Below are 12,384 nucleotides of genomic sequence, written 5' to 3'. Positions count from 1 at the left end.
CCATGGCCCAGGTCCCTTAACGGTGCTTCCCTTTGGGGAGTGAGTCACCATTGACAGGTGATCACAGAATAGGGGTGGGATGAGGAGGGAGATGTTTGTAAATGACATTTTTTTGGAGAAATCAAGAGGCATTTTCGAGTCACACTGCTGAGCAGCACAGGCAAGTGTGAGGCCCCGGGGGGGGGGGGGGGGGCTGGGGAAGCAGACCAGCTGCCACTGGGTGTCATGTCTTATCTGCCCTCCCATGAGAGCCCCCGCCTGTTTCCACCTGTCTCCCCTTGCCCCTGCCTGCCCCCTGCCCTGCTCCAACCTGTCCCTTTGTTTCTTTGTTTTGTTTTGACAGAGACAGAGCAAGAGTCAGAGAGAGGGATAGATAGGGACAGACAGGAACGGAGAGAGATGAGAAGCATCAATCATCAGTTTTTCGTTGCGACACCTTAGTTGTTCATTGATTGCTTTCTCATATGTGCCTTGACCGCGGGCCTTCAGCAGACCGAATAACCCCCTGCTCAAGCCAGTGACCTTGGACTCAAGCTGGTGAGACTTGCTCAAACCAGATGAGCCCGCGCTCAAGCTGGCGACCTCGAGGTCTCGAACCTGGCTCCTCGGCATCCCAGTCTGATGCTCTATCCACTGCGCCACCGGCTGGTCAGGCATGTCCTTTTGTTCATACCTGCCCCTGCATGTCTCATCCAGGGCACAGCTGGCCCAGGCAGTGGCGTTTCTCAGAGAGAGGCAGCATCACTAGAAGGGCTCAGGGTGGGAGATGGGGTCAGGGGTTTAGATGAGAGGTTTGTGTCCTCAAGCCCAGAGAGGAAGGGGCCTCACTGAGTGTTTTCTCCCTCCAGGGACAGTGACCAGAGTGACTAAAAAATTGGTCAACTCTGAGAATGAAACCTCGTGGTCAGTGCAGAGGGGAGACTGTCCGGACTCCCAGAAAGAGGTGCCTACATCAAGCACTGATGGGTCCAATCAGACTCATTATATAACACGGCAATTTTTAAATCTATCTTTTTTTTTTTTTTTTTTTTTACAGAGACAGAGAGAGAGTCAGAGAGAGGAATAGACAGGGACAGACAGACAGGAACGGAGAGAGATGAGAAGCATCAATTATCAGTTTTTCATTGCGACACCTTAGTTGTTCATTGACTGCTTTCTCATATGTGCCTTGACCGCATGCCTTCAGCAGACCGAGTAACCCCTTGCTGGAGCCAGCAATCTTGGGTTCAAGCTGGTGAGCTTTTTTTTTTTGCTCAAGCCAGATGAACCAGCGCTCAAGCTGGCGACCTCGGGGTCTCGAATCTGGGTCCTCCGCATCCCAGTCCAACACTCTATCCACTGCACTACCGCCTGGTCAGGCTAAAATCATTTTTTAAAATTACCTTTCTAAAGATAAGTCATTTGGAACATGTACAAACTTCACCTGCAGGCTCTGCCATGGAAAGGAATAGAATAGTATCTAATTGGCATTAGTTACACTAATGACAGTTCACTGTTTTGGTTTTAATTTTTAATCAGCTGGCTAGCTAATCACGAACACATGTTGACATACTTTATTAAATACAAATGCACATTCCTTCACATTTTATATATTATTGTCTCAGGTAAAAATATATCTAGAAACTTTGACTTCATAGCTCATCAGTTAAAGAATGACATGATTTTAAATCGCTTTTTAAAAAATATTCACAACTGAAGTGTAGAGACATTAAATATTTACAATACTAAAAAGGAAAGCAGTAAAAATTGGTCAACTCTGGGAATGAAGCCTCGTGGTCAGTGCAGAGGGGAGACTGACTGTCTGAGTCACCCCTGCGCCAGCAGCTTGGCCCGGCAACTCTCTCGAAGCCTGGTGATGGTGGTCATGGACAAGCTCCCAGGCTCTGAGAATATTTTCTGGAAGATAAACGGAATTGGTTTAAAAACAAACCAAAAATAAGTGTTCACTTTAGCTGCCCTTATTCAAGGACAGGATGTGGCACATGGACAGGTGGAAGACCACAGGCCTCTTGCACGTGAGGGAAGACAGCTCTGAGTCCTGAGTAGTTCTTCATAAATCCTAGATATTAACCCTCATCGGATACAGGGTTTGCAAATAGTTTCTCTGGTCACTGTCCATTTCCTTAGCTGCACAGCAGTTTTTTAAGTTTGATGTAAACCTGTTTGCTTTTGCATCCGGTGCCTGTGTTTTATTCTGTTTAGACCTTGTCACTGTTGTATCCTGTGAAGCCAATCAGGCCATTCATGAGCAGACTCAAGTATAAGAAACCAAATTTGAGAAGTGGAAGCAGGAAGAGGCTCAGACTCATTTCTAGTAAGAGAGAAAATATTTCACAATGAGGAGAAAAGAGGGTGTCTGGGGAGGGCGGGAGAGCAGAGCCAGCAGGCAGGTGGCCGCAGCCATGGGACCCCAGAGGCTAGGTGTTGTGACTGACAGGACAACAAACATTGGAGGTTGGCAGATCTGCCGTCACATGTTTCATGCACAATTTAATAATCATTTGTGCAGTTACTGCTAAGAAATGCACAGTTATAAATTAGGCCAAGTATAAAGGCTAGCATTAAAAGAGATTTTTGTTTGTTTATTTTTTCTTATTTTCTTAAAAAGCAATGCATTTCAGAAAGTTGTCCATAGTTTCATAATAGGACCTAAGGTCAGGGTAGAGTGTTTACATGAGAACTGTCCACGTTCCTGAAAAGTGGGAAGTGAATCAGTTCTGCTAAGATGTGCCAGGCTGTTCGAGTTCAACTGTCTTCTTCCCATTAATGTTGCTCCAGGAAATTCGAAAGGTTCATGAATAGGATTTTAGAGAAGTCTGACGTATGAACTGCAATTTCTGTGCTGATGTATTTCATACAGAAATACATATACAATTTTGTAGAGATCACTGAGAAAATGAGACTCACTGTACTAGGGATGTTTCCCTGCCAGCCTCCCTTGAATGACTACCTCTATCCTGTGCAATGATTCACAGCATTTTTATTTTAATGTAGGTAGACACAAAACCTACCTGGTATCTCCATGTTCCTCTCTGCTCCCCTGGAGGCCACCAAGCTCACAGGGCCCGGAGAACCTCTGGGCCATACATAACACAGGCAAAGTCACACCTTGAACAGTTTGCCCACCTGCAACCGGCTCACAGGCAGGCAGACCAGTCACCTTGCTGCCTCTTGGCACTTTATAAATACTAGCACTTAGCACAGGGGTCCTCAAACTACGGCGGGCCGCATGCGGCCCCCTGAGGCTATTTATCCGGCCCCTACCGCACTTCCAGAAGGGGCACCTCTTTCATTGGTGGTCAGTGAGAGGAGCATAGTTCCCATTGAAATACTGGTCAGTTTGTTGATTTAAATTTACTTGTTCTTTATTTTAAATATTGTATTTGTTCCCGTTTTGTTTTTTTACTTTAAAATAAGATATGTGCAGTGTGCATAGGGATTTGTTCATAGTTTTTTTTTATAGTCTGGCCCTCCAACGGTCTGAGGGACAGTGAACTGGCCCCCTGTGTAAAATGTTTGGGGACCCCTGACTTAGCATGTACCGTATGCAAGGAACTCTGCTCAATACTGACATAAATAATACAAGTTAGCGCGAAACAAACTTGAACGTATTGTGCTGAGTGAAAGAAGCCAACACAAACAGGCACACATTGTTTGATTCTACTTATGTGAAATGTCCAGAAGAGGTAAATCCTCTTTGCCGGATAGACAGATGTGCAAAGCCAAGACACCCACTTCACAGGCCGGGCAAATAGTGAAGCAGAGCAAAGGACAGGCTAAGTACACCCAGACACTCACCTGCATAAAGGTGTGACATTCAGTAACAAAACTCCCTTTGGTGATCTCCTTGAACTTTTCACAAACATCTGCAACATTGGTGGCTTCCAAAATGAAAGCCTGATGTTGCTTAATCAGGGTCAGGGCCACCCGGAAGATAATCTTCGAGCCTTCATTGAACAAACAGTCCCAGATTCGAAGTACCGTCTGCAGAGAAACAGAAAAATGGCACATCACTGCATGGTGACCTGAGCCAGCCCTAGTCCTAACGAGGTGCACGACACACTCACCTCCACGGGCAGGATGTCCACAAACAAGCAGATAAACCAGCGTGACACGAGTAGAGTCCACAGAACGCCATGCGCGTCCATCAGGGCCGCCACCGCCGGCAGCTTGGTCCTCACCAGCTCCCCCAGGACCTCCTGGTCTGTCTTTAGGCCCAGCATCTCGGGGCTGTAGTAGTCTGCCACGGGGACAAGGAGAAAAACCCCAAAACATGCGTCATTTGTTCCACAAACCTCAGCCCCTGACAGCCTCATCCTTTGTTCCCCTCTCAGCTGGGGAAAGGAAACAGGGCCATTCCGGGAGGATCCTTCCTCGAAGAGAGGAGGGCCGGGTTAGAGGGAGGACCGGGAGTGAAATGCCACACTGTGTGGATGAACGGACTCCTGGGAGTGACTCCCAAAGCAAGGCCCCCCGGGGTCCTGGGGGCTCTGCAGAGTGAGGCCCTGCCAGGCATCAGTTAAAATCTGCGGACAGAAGGAAGGGACATCTGCACACCCGTGTTCACAGCAGTTTGATTCACAATAGCCAAAGGCGCACAGAACCGGGTGTCTGCCTGTGGATGGAGAAACAAATGTGATACACACACACCATGGAGTATCGTTCAGCCTTCAACGGGAGGGAGGCTGTGGATGGAGAAACAAGTGTGATACACACACACCATGGAGTATCATTCCGCCTTCAACAGGAGGGAGGCTGTCAAGGGCTGCAGCACAGGTGAGCCTTGAGGACATCACGCTCAGTGAAGTGAGCCAGCCACACAGGGTCAAATACTGAGCGATTCCCTGTGTGGGCGGTGCCCAGAGCTGTCAGGATCAGAGACACGAAATAGAACGGTGGGCGCCAGGGGCTGCAGGGGAGGTATGGGGGCTGTTACTTCATGGGGACGGAGCTTCAGTTTGGGAAGATGAGAAAATTCTGCAGATGGACAGTGGTGATGGTGACACAGCAATGGGAATGCGCTTGATGCCCCTGAACTGTGCACTTGAAAATGATACGGACTGTAAATATTATGTGTATTTATCATAATTAAAAAAAACTTTTTAAATCTGCAGGTGGCAGCTGCCTGTCATCCAGACTGAGGGAGAGAGCCTAGCAGCCACGGACACGCCACCCTGTCTCAGTGGCTGTGCCCACCCTGGGCTAAGGCTTCCGGGGCAGGAGGAGCGGGCACAGGGTCCCCTGAGCTGCAGGGACAGCACTGCCTGGCAGCAAGTCCTTCCTGGGAGCGAGAGACTCTGCAGGGTGGAGGTGGCCTGGGGCCTGGCGATGGAGGACAAGGGAGCAGGCACAGCGACCCCGGCCCCGGTGCCCACAAGGTCCAAGAGGCCACCGTCCACAGACACAGCGTAAGGAAGGGGTGGTCCCTCTACATCATCCCCCTGCACCCATCACCTCCCCGAACAGATGGTGTGGGCACACAAATCAATGTCATAAAGAACACAATTTTTAAAAAAATTTGGCCTAAAGCACAGATTTTTAATCCCACAGCTGGTTGGTAGAACGTGTGCTCTTGATGGGGTGGACTTGGGGTTCCAAACCTCGGCCATGGTGACTTCTCCAGCATTGTGCCAACTTCTCTGAGCATCCTGGGGTCCTATGAGCACAGGACATGCTCTCCCTTCTTTACTGGTCATGTGTCTTTGCTCTCTTCATTTTATGTCATGAAGATGATACATGCAGTATCAGGTGAAAAGTCAGAGTCGTTCCCTAGGGAATCAATCACCACTAAGCAGTTTGATGGGCCTCCACCATATTTGTAATACCATGTGAACATGTTGACATATCTTGCAAATAGGACCCTCTCATATGTCCCTTTGCAAACTTCTCCAACCCCTTTCCACAGCCTCCTGTACATGGCTTGCCCTCTTTGGTGAGGTGCCTTTGCCAGAATAGGCCATAGCCCACTTCCCCAGCTCCTGGCTGATGGGCACTCAGATGCTGTCAACCCACGTGTGTGCTCACGTGCGCAGGGAAACATCTACCTGTCTACTGCAGGGCGAAGGCTCACTTTGCTGAAGTCTCAAGGACTCCTGCATGCTTTCTCCAACTGGATGCTGGAGGACACTTCATTCTATTTACCAGAAATTCTAGAAAGAGCCAAATGTCTCCACCACCCCAAACACAGAAATGCAGAGGCAATGTTAAGTCTAAAATTTTTCTTGTTCATTCCCAAAGTTGGCTGATGACTTAATTCAGAGAAATGCCTTTTACACTGGTTTAGTGGACTTGAGCCCCAGACTGTTGGAACATGGAAAGCACAACCCACTAAGGTGACCTCATAGTTACTGTCCTCCGAGCTGAGGGCCTGGGCACCAGCTAGCAGCCCGTGGTCTCCACAACTCTGTGAACACACGCTCAGCAGACAGACCAACGCTTCCCACAGTGAGTCCTTTTTTTTTTAATTTTTTTGTATTTTTCTGAAGTTGGAAACGGGGAGGCAGTCAGACAGACTCCCGCATGCGCCCGACCGGGATCCACCCGGCACACCCATCAGGAGGGGATGCTCTGCCCATCTGGGGCGTCGCTCTGCCGCAATCAGAGCCATTCTAGCGCCTGAGGCAGAGGTCATGGAGCCATCCTCAGCACCCGGGCAAACTTTGCTCCAATGGAGCCTTGGCTGTGGGAGGGGAAGAGAGAGACAGGGAGAAAGGAGAGGGGGAGGGGTGGAGAAGCAGATGGGCGCTTCTCCTGTGTGCCCTGGCCAGGAATTGAACCTAGGACTCCCCCACGCCAGGCCGACGCTCTACCATTGAGCTAACCGGCCAGGGCCCCCATTTTTTGAATGGATGATTGCCTTGCCAAAAATCTTCCTAGCTTGTTAATGTGATATATTGAAATGAACCTTAATGCTTACTTTCTGCTATAAATATTTAGTAAGTAATTTACGTAATATGATAAGAAAATGTGCACAAATCTGCACACTGTCAAACACTGTATCTCGTCCTGCTGCCCACTGTAGTTAGGTCACCCACTATGGCCAAGGGACAAGATGTTCTTGTCAGTTACATATTCTGGTTAAAATTATCATTATAAGCATTGACACAGTATTACAGTCACATTGCTAATTTTCAAAGAGTAAGCTCCAATTAACTCTATGTAATACTAATGTACGCTGAAAATAATTTAACAGAAGCCAATGCAATTATAAAATACCAGAGATTTAAAAGAACTCTTCCCTTTCATCTATTTTGCATCTATCTCTTAAAACTTTGAGCCATTTGCTCTCTTTTTCCTTCTTAATTCAGCAACATTCTGGCACACCTGGGGAGAAAGAGGCAAAGATTCTCTGTTCTCCTTTCAAGAGGGTCTTGAGTGCCAATCCAATCACACGAGTGACATCTCAGAGGAGCCAGGTTTCAGCACAGGCGTGCTAAGAGGATTTGCCAAGAAGGGCATTTAAGCTGCGAGCAGGCACGACCTTGTTCTTAGTTACAGAGAGGCTTATGGCAGCTTCCAAAAATAGATGTCAAAGTCACACCCCAGGCTGCCACAGGCCTGAACCGGTCACCAGGGGAAGAGCACTGAAACCATCTGTACCCGTGTGCTCTCCTCAGCGCATTCTGCCCTTGAATGTGGAAGGGGACTGTAAGGTGGTCCACAATGGGGGAAGGTCACGTGAGGAACCCAGACCCAGGAACTTTGGCTGGAGCCGCCCACACTCGTGCGCGCCAAAAGAAACTTCCCAGGAGTCCCTTGGAAAAGAGCGACCGTCTGCCAGCCAGTGAGATTTCACCACGTCATATTAGCTCGACCACCCTAGAGACTCTTTAAATATCCCCCACGCGGGTCATCCTATGCGACTTCCCTGGCCTCTGTCCTCGGGGCCAGGGAGCCTCTTCGGGTAGGATGCGCTGTACTCAACAAAGCTTTTGTTGATCCACACTTCGTGGCTACACCCTTCCTTCTTCCTCGGAGGGGAAAAATACCTTACAGGGACACAAACCACAATTTTTTGTAGGCCCCACCTGCAGCATCCCCTGCAGACTGAGCAGAGCACATGTCAGGCCCAGGAGTGTGCGGTGCACAGGAGCAGAGAAATCCCAGGGAGCCCCTGGACTGGCCTCACCGCTCTGGGGCTCCTAGTTATGCTTCTCCTGGGGACATTCACCTTGGCAGACAACCTAATGGCGGTGTCAGAACATCTGTAGGCGGCATAGTGCTGCGAGGGCAGGGCAGGGTGGGGGCGCTGTCTCAGGCGGGGGCACCGCTGTGGGGGTGGGGTGCACAGCTCTCAAACGAGCCTGTGATGACCGCTGCATGAGGACTAAGTGGTAGAGCGGGCGCTCTTCAGCCCAGGGACGGACTGTCTGCCTGTGAGCAAGCAAACACACGTCCCACTGGAGTAGGGCACAGGCTGTGGGCTACTACAGGGGGCCCTACAGGCACGTCCATCAAGAGAACACACGAAACACGTACTCGGGTGCAGCGGAGATGCACGGAGTCCAGTCCTCACCCTGTCCCACCTCAGGGGCCGTGAGCCTCAGTCTGCACAATCAGTCTTCATCTTGGCCACACCTAGCTTGAACTGGGTTATTTCTGTGGTGAGCAGTTAAAAACTTGTTTCCCACTGTTTCAGAGGAAAACAGGTTTGACCAGCTTTTCAGGATGTCAGTATATTATTAGTTCATTACGGCACTGACTCATTACTTGAGGTAATTACCCCAGCGCCCTCCCCCCATTTCTTTAAGTCACATGGGGACTCAGAGCCTGGTACTTGCCCGAGGTCTCTGCAAGGCTCTGGAATCCCCTTCTATCCGCAAAGTAGAGCTGCTGCTTTTCCTCTTGCACCCTTTCACTAGATACTCTGGTTTGAGTGGTGACTGATATGGAAAGCCACCATTTGTTCCCAAATAGGCCACCTGATGCCCTATAAAGTCTGCATCAGACTGAATGCTGGGTGTGTCTGTACAGGGGCCAAGTTTAGCATCTATGGACATTGTCTGTTAGCCTTTTGTTGACTTGGGACTATAAAAGGCATTTAAGTGTAAAAGTAAAATCCTTTAAATAAACCTTATCTGAGTGACTATTAACTTTTGTACAACATAGTAATACTGTTAGAGGTGGCGGGGCCCTAGTGGGGCTTGTCAGTGAGACTGAGGCTGGAGAGGTGTGCACGAGACCGTGCGTTCAGTGACTCGGTCTGAGACTCTGCCTCCAAGTCCTCCTTTGTGCGAAGTCTATAACTAACACAATGTGTCTACAACACAATGCTGTCTTCAGTTCTAACACTGACTTTTATCCCATTTCAACTGCTCTGAAATTGGGGGTGTCACTTGCCTAGAAGTGGTGGCCATCAGGTGGCTATGCTGGCTTTGACATCCTACTGCAGTGATGTTTAAATCTGCATTTCCTTGCTCACTTGGGCATCTCTTCTTAACTTGGTTGACCATTCGGATTTCCTGTTTTGTAAAGGGCCTATTTGCTTTTTCACAAAGGTCTGAATCCATCTGGAATAGAAATAGGATCTAATTTTGTCTTCTTCCATATAGATAGTCAATTGTCACTGAATGATATTTCAAAGAGTCTTTTTCCCCCCCATTAATTAATATATCTCACATAGATTCTAATAGATTAATAGATTAGAAGACCAATTGATTTCTGGACTCTTTTCTGTTCATACATCAGTAAGCTAGTATCACACAATTATTACAGCATTATAATAAACCTCCATTATTCTTCTTTCAAGGCTTCATGGCTTGGCTTTGCTCTTGAGTCTTCCATATAATTAAGCCATCCTTGCATTCCTGGGATAAACTCTTCTTAGATAAAAAGAAATAGTAATACTCCATAACCCTCTCTGGATTCAGCCTGCTAATTTATTATTATTATTTACATTAGGATTTGTATAACTGTGCTCATCAGTGAGATTTCACCTGCATAACAGCAAGGTTACACTAGTTGCATAACATGAGTTCATGAGTAATTTGTCGTTTTCTGTTTTCTGCAAGATTTATAAAATATACAGAAATTATCTGTTTCTTCAAAGTTTAATGAGATTTTGTACATCTATGAAGAGATTTTTGTATGTCTGTGCATATGCCCATTCAGATGCTCTGTTTTCTCGAATCAACTTTGTTAAACTGTATTTTTCTCAAAATTATCTATTTCTCTTCATTTTATTTGTAGTCTTATGATTCTTAAAAAAAATCTGCAGATTTTCAAATTATAGCATGTTTTTCACTTCTAAATACCTCATCCATCATCATTATTTTTTTTAGCAAGAGAGAGAGAGAGAGAAGGAGGAACAGAAAGGGAGAGAGATGAGAAGCATCAACTCATATTTGTGGCACCTTAGTTGTTCATTGATTGCTTTCTCATATGTGCCTTGACCAGGGGGCTACAGCCAAGCCAGTGATCCCTTGCTCAAGCCAGCGACTTCTTGCCCAAGTCAGTGGCCTTGGGGTCATATCTATGATCCCATGCTCAAGCCGGCCACCAGGCACTCAAGCTGGTGAGCCTGCACTCAAGCCGGATGAGCCCATGCTCAAGCTAGTGACCTTAGGGTTTCAAACCTGGGTCCTCAGCATCCCAGGTCAACACTCTATTCACTGCACCCCTGCCTGGTCAGGCTCCATTATTTTCTTTTCTGTCTTGCCAGAGGTTTATCTATTTTATCAGTTTTTCTGAAGAAACAGCTTTTGTCTCAGTTCATCTTGTGTGTGTGTGTGTGTGTGTGTGTGTGTGTGTGTGTGTGTGTGTGTGTGTGTGTATTTTTCCGAAGTTAGAAGCAGGGAGGCAGTCAGACAGATTCCCTCATGCGCCCGATCAGGATCCACCTGGCCTGCCCACCAGGGGGCAATGCTTGCCCCTCTGGGGCATCACTAGGTTGCAGCCGGAGCCATTCTAGTGCCTGAGGTGGAGGCCATGGAGCCATCCTCAGCGCCCGGGCCAACTTTGCTCTAATGGAGCCTTGGCTGCGGGAGGGGAAGAGAGAGACAGATAGGAAGGAGAGGGGGAGGGGTGGAGAAGCAGATGGGCGCTTCCCCTGTGTGCCCTGGCCAGGAATCAAACCCAGGACTTCCACACACCGGACAGATGCTCTACTGCTGAGCCAACCAGCCAGGGCGTCTCAGTTCATCTTTTTTATTGATTCTTTGTTTGTTTTTAATTTTCACTTTTTCATTTGTGAAATTTCACTCTTTTATTATATATACTGTAAATATATAGAAAGAACTTTGGAGATATATATATACACATATATATGTATACACACACACACACACACACACTATATTGACAATAACATGATAATAATTACCTCTGAGTAGGAGAGAAATGGGAGGGGAGTATTAGTGAAGGAAGACTGTCACTTTTTATCTTATAATCACTACTATATTTTTGAATTTTAGAAATGAGAGTATATCTGCATTTTTCTATAATTGAAAAAGAAAGAACTAAAAGCAGTATAACTGTGGCACTAAAATGACCTAGTTTGTGCAACCAGAATTCTGAGAACATAAGGTACAGCTGCTTCTTTGCCATTTGGAGAGCACTTCAATGACAAGAATAGTCCCTTTTTTCTCTCACAGTCCGAACATTTTTATTTTGATATTTTCTTTTGTTTTTGACTCAAGACCTGATGGCACTGCAGTTTACTCTGACTGAACCTGACAATGATAGAAAATGACATTTCATGAACTTAAAAATAAGTAAAAATAACGATAATGACACTTTTGGAGCAATCTGGAATCTTGCTTTTTTTATGTTTTGCTAAGTCAGCATTTATTACCTGCTAATAATCTATTATGAAAATTAAAGACCTCAACTAAAATTGGAGTTGGGAAGGCCTAGAAAGGGAGCTACCACACCCTTCTACTTGAGGTCAATTACCTCAAACAGGGCATACCTCAACAGCAGACCTCAAGAGGAAGAAAGTCAATTACAGACCACAACACTTGACTACTTTAATACTCCAGCAGGAAGAAGGAAGATTTTCCTCTTGCCCAGCAACAAGCCCAGCCAATGAGAAGCCATCGCCACCTGAACTCTTACTTTCCTTAAATAAACTTTCATTTTTCTCTTGCTGAAGAATTTGTCCTTCCCTCCTTTCTATAAAAGCCTCCGTCTTGTATGATCTGTTGTAGTATCTCTCTACTTATTAGATGAGTTTCTGCTTAATTATGAATCATTTAATAAAGCCAATTAGCTCTTCAGATTTACTCAGTTAAATTTTGTCTATTAACTATGGAGGAGAGACTTTTCCATGACACGATCGCTCTTTATCCCACAAGCTGGACCTGGGCCAGAATGGAGGTTGTTTTATGCAAACTCCCTTTAGAGGCTATCTGATTGTAATCCATGTTCATTTTAATATAATATAAA

At 46.7% G+C, this 12,384-nt stretch overlaps 1 protein-coding gene across 3 annotated transcripts in view; it reads right to left on the bottom strand.

Annotated features, from left to right (window-relative positions):
- Positions 1-897: 897 nt before the first annotated feature.
- GRTP1 (growth hormone regulated TBC protein 1) overlaps positions 898-12,384 on the bottom strand; it is a 32,215-nt gene continuing 20,728 nt past the window's right edge. For 2 of the 3 annotated variants that reach the window (XM_066383567.1, XM_066383569.1), the window contains 3 exons: positions 4,068-4,240; positions 3,799-3,984; positions 1,496-1,896 (listed from right to left, as the gene is read on the bottom strand). In XM_066383567.1, coding sequence (XP_066239664.1) covers positions 1,807-1,896; positions 3,799-3,984; positions 4,068-4,240 — 449 coding nt within the window. In that variant the 3' untranslated portion in view covers positions 1,496-1,806. Of the gene's footprint in view, positions 929-1,495; positions 1,897-3,798; positions 3,985-4,067; positions 4,241-12,384 lie in introns of those variants that run through there. The other variant, XM_066383568.1, reaches the window with a different exon arrangement.

The sequence above is a fragment of the Saccopteryx leptura genome, chromosome 4, assembly GCF_036850995.1.
Source record: "Saccopteryx leptura isolate mSacLep1 chromosome 4, mSacLep1_pri_phased_curated, whole genome shotgun sequence".
Taxonomy (NCBI): Eukaryota; Metazoa; Chordata; class Mammalia; order Chiroptera; family Emballonuridae; genus Saccopteryx; species Saccopteryx leptura.
This window is presented reverse-complemented; position numbering and strand designations above follow the sequence as displayed.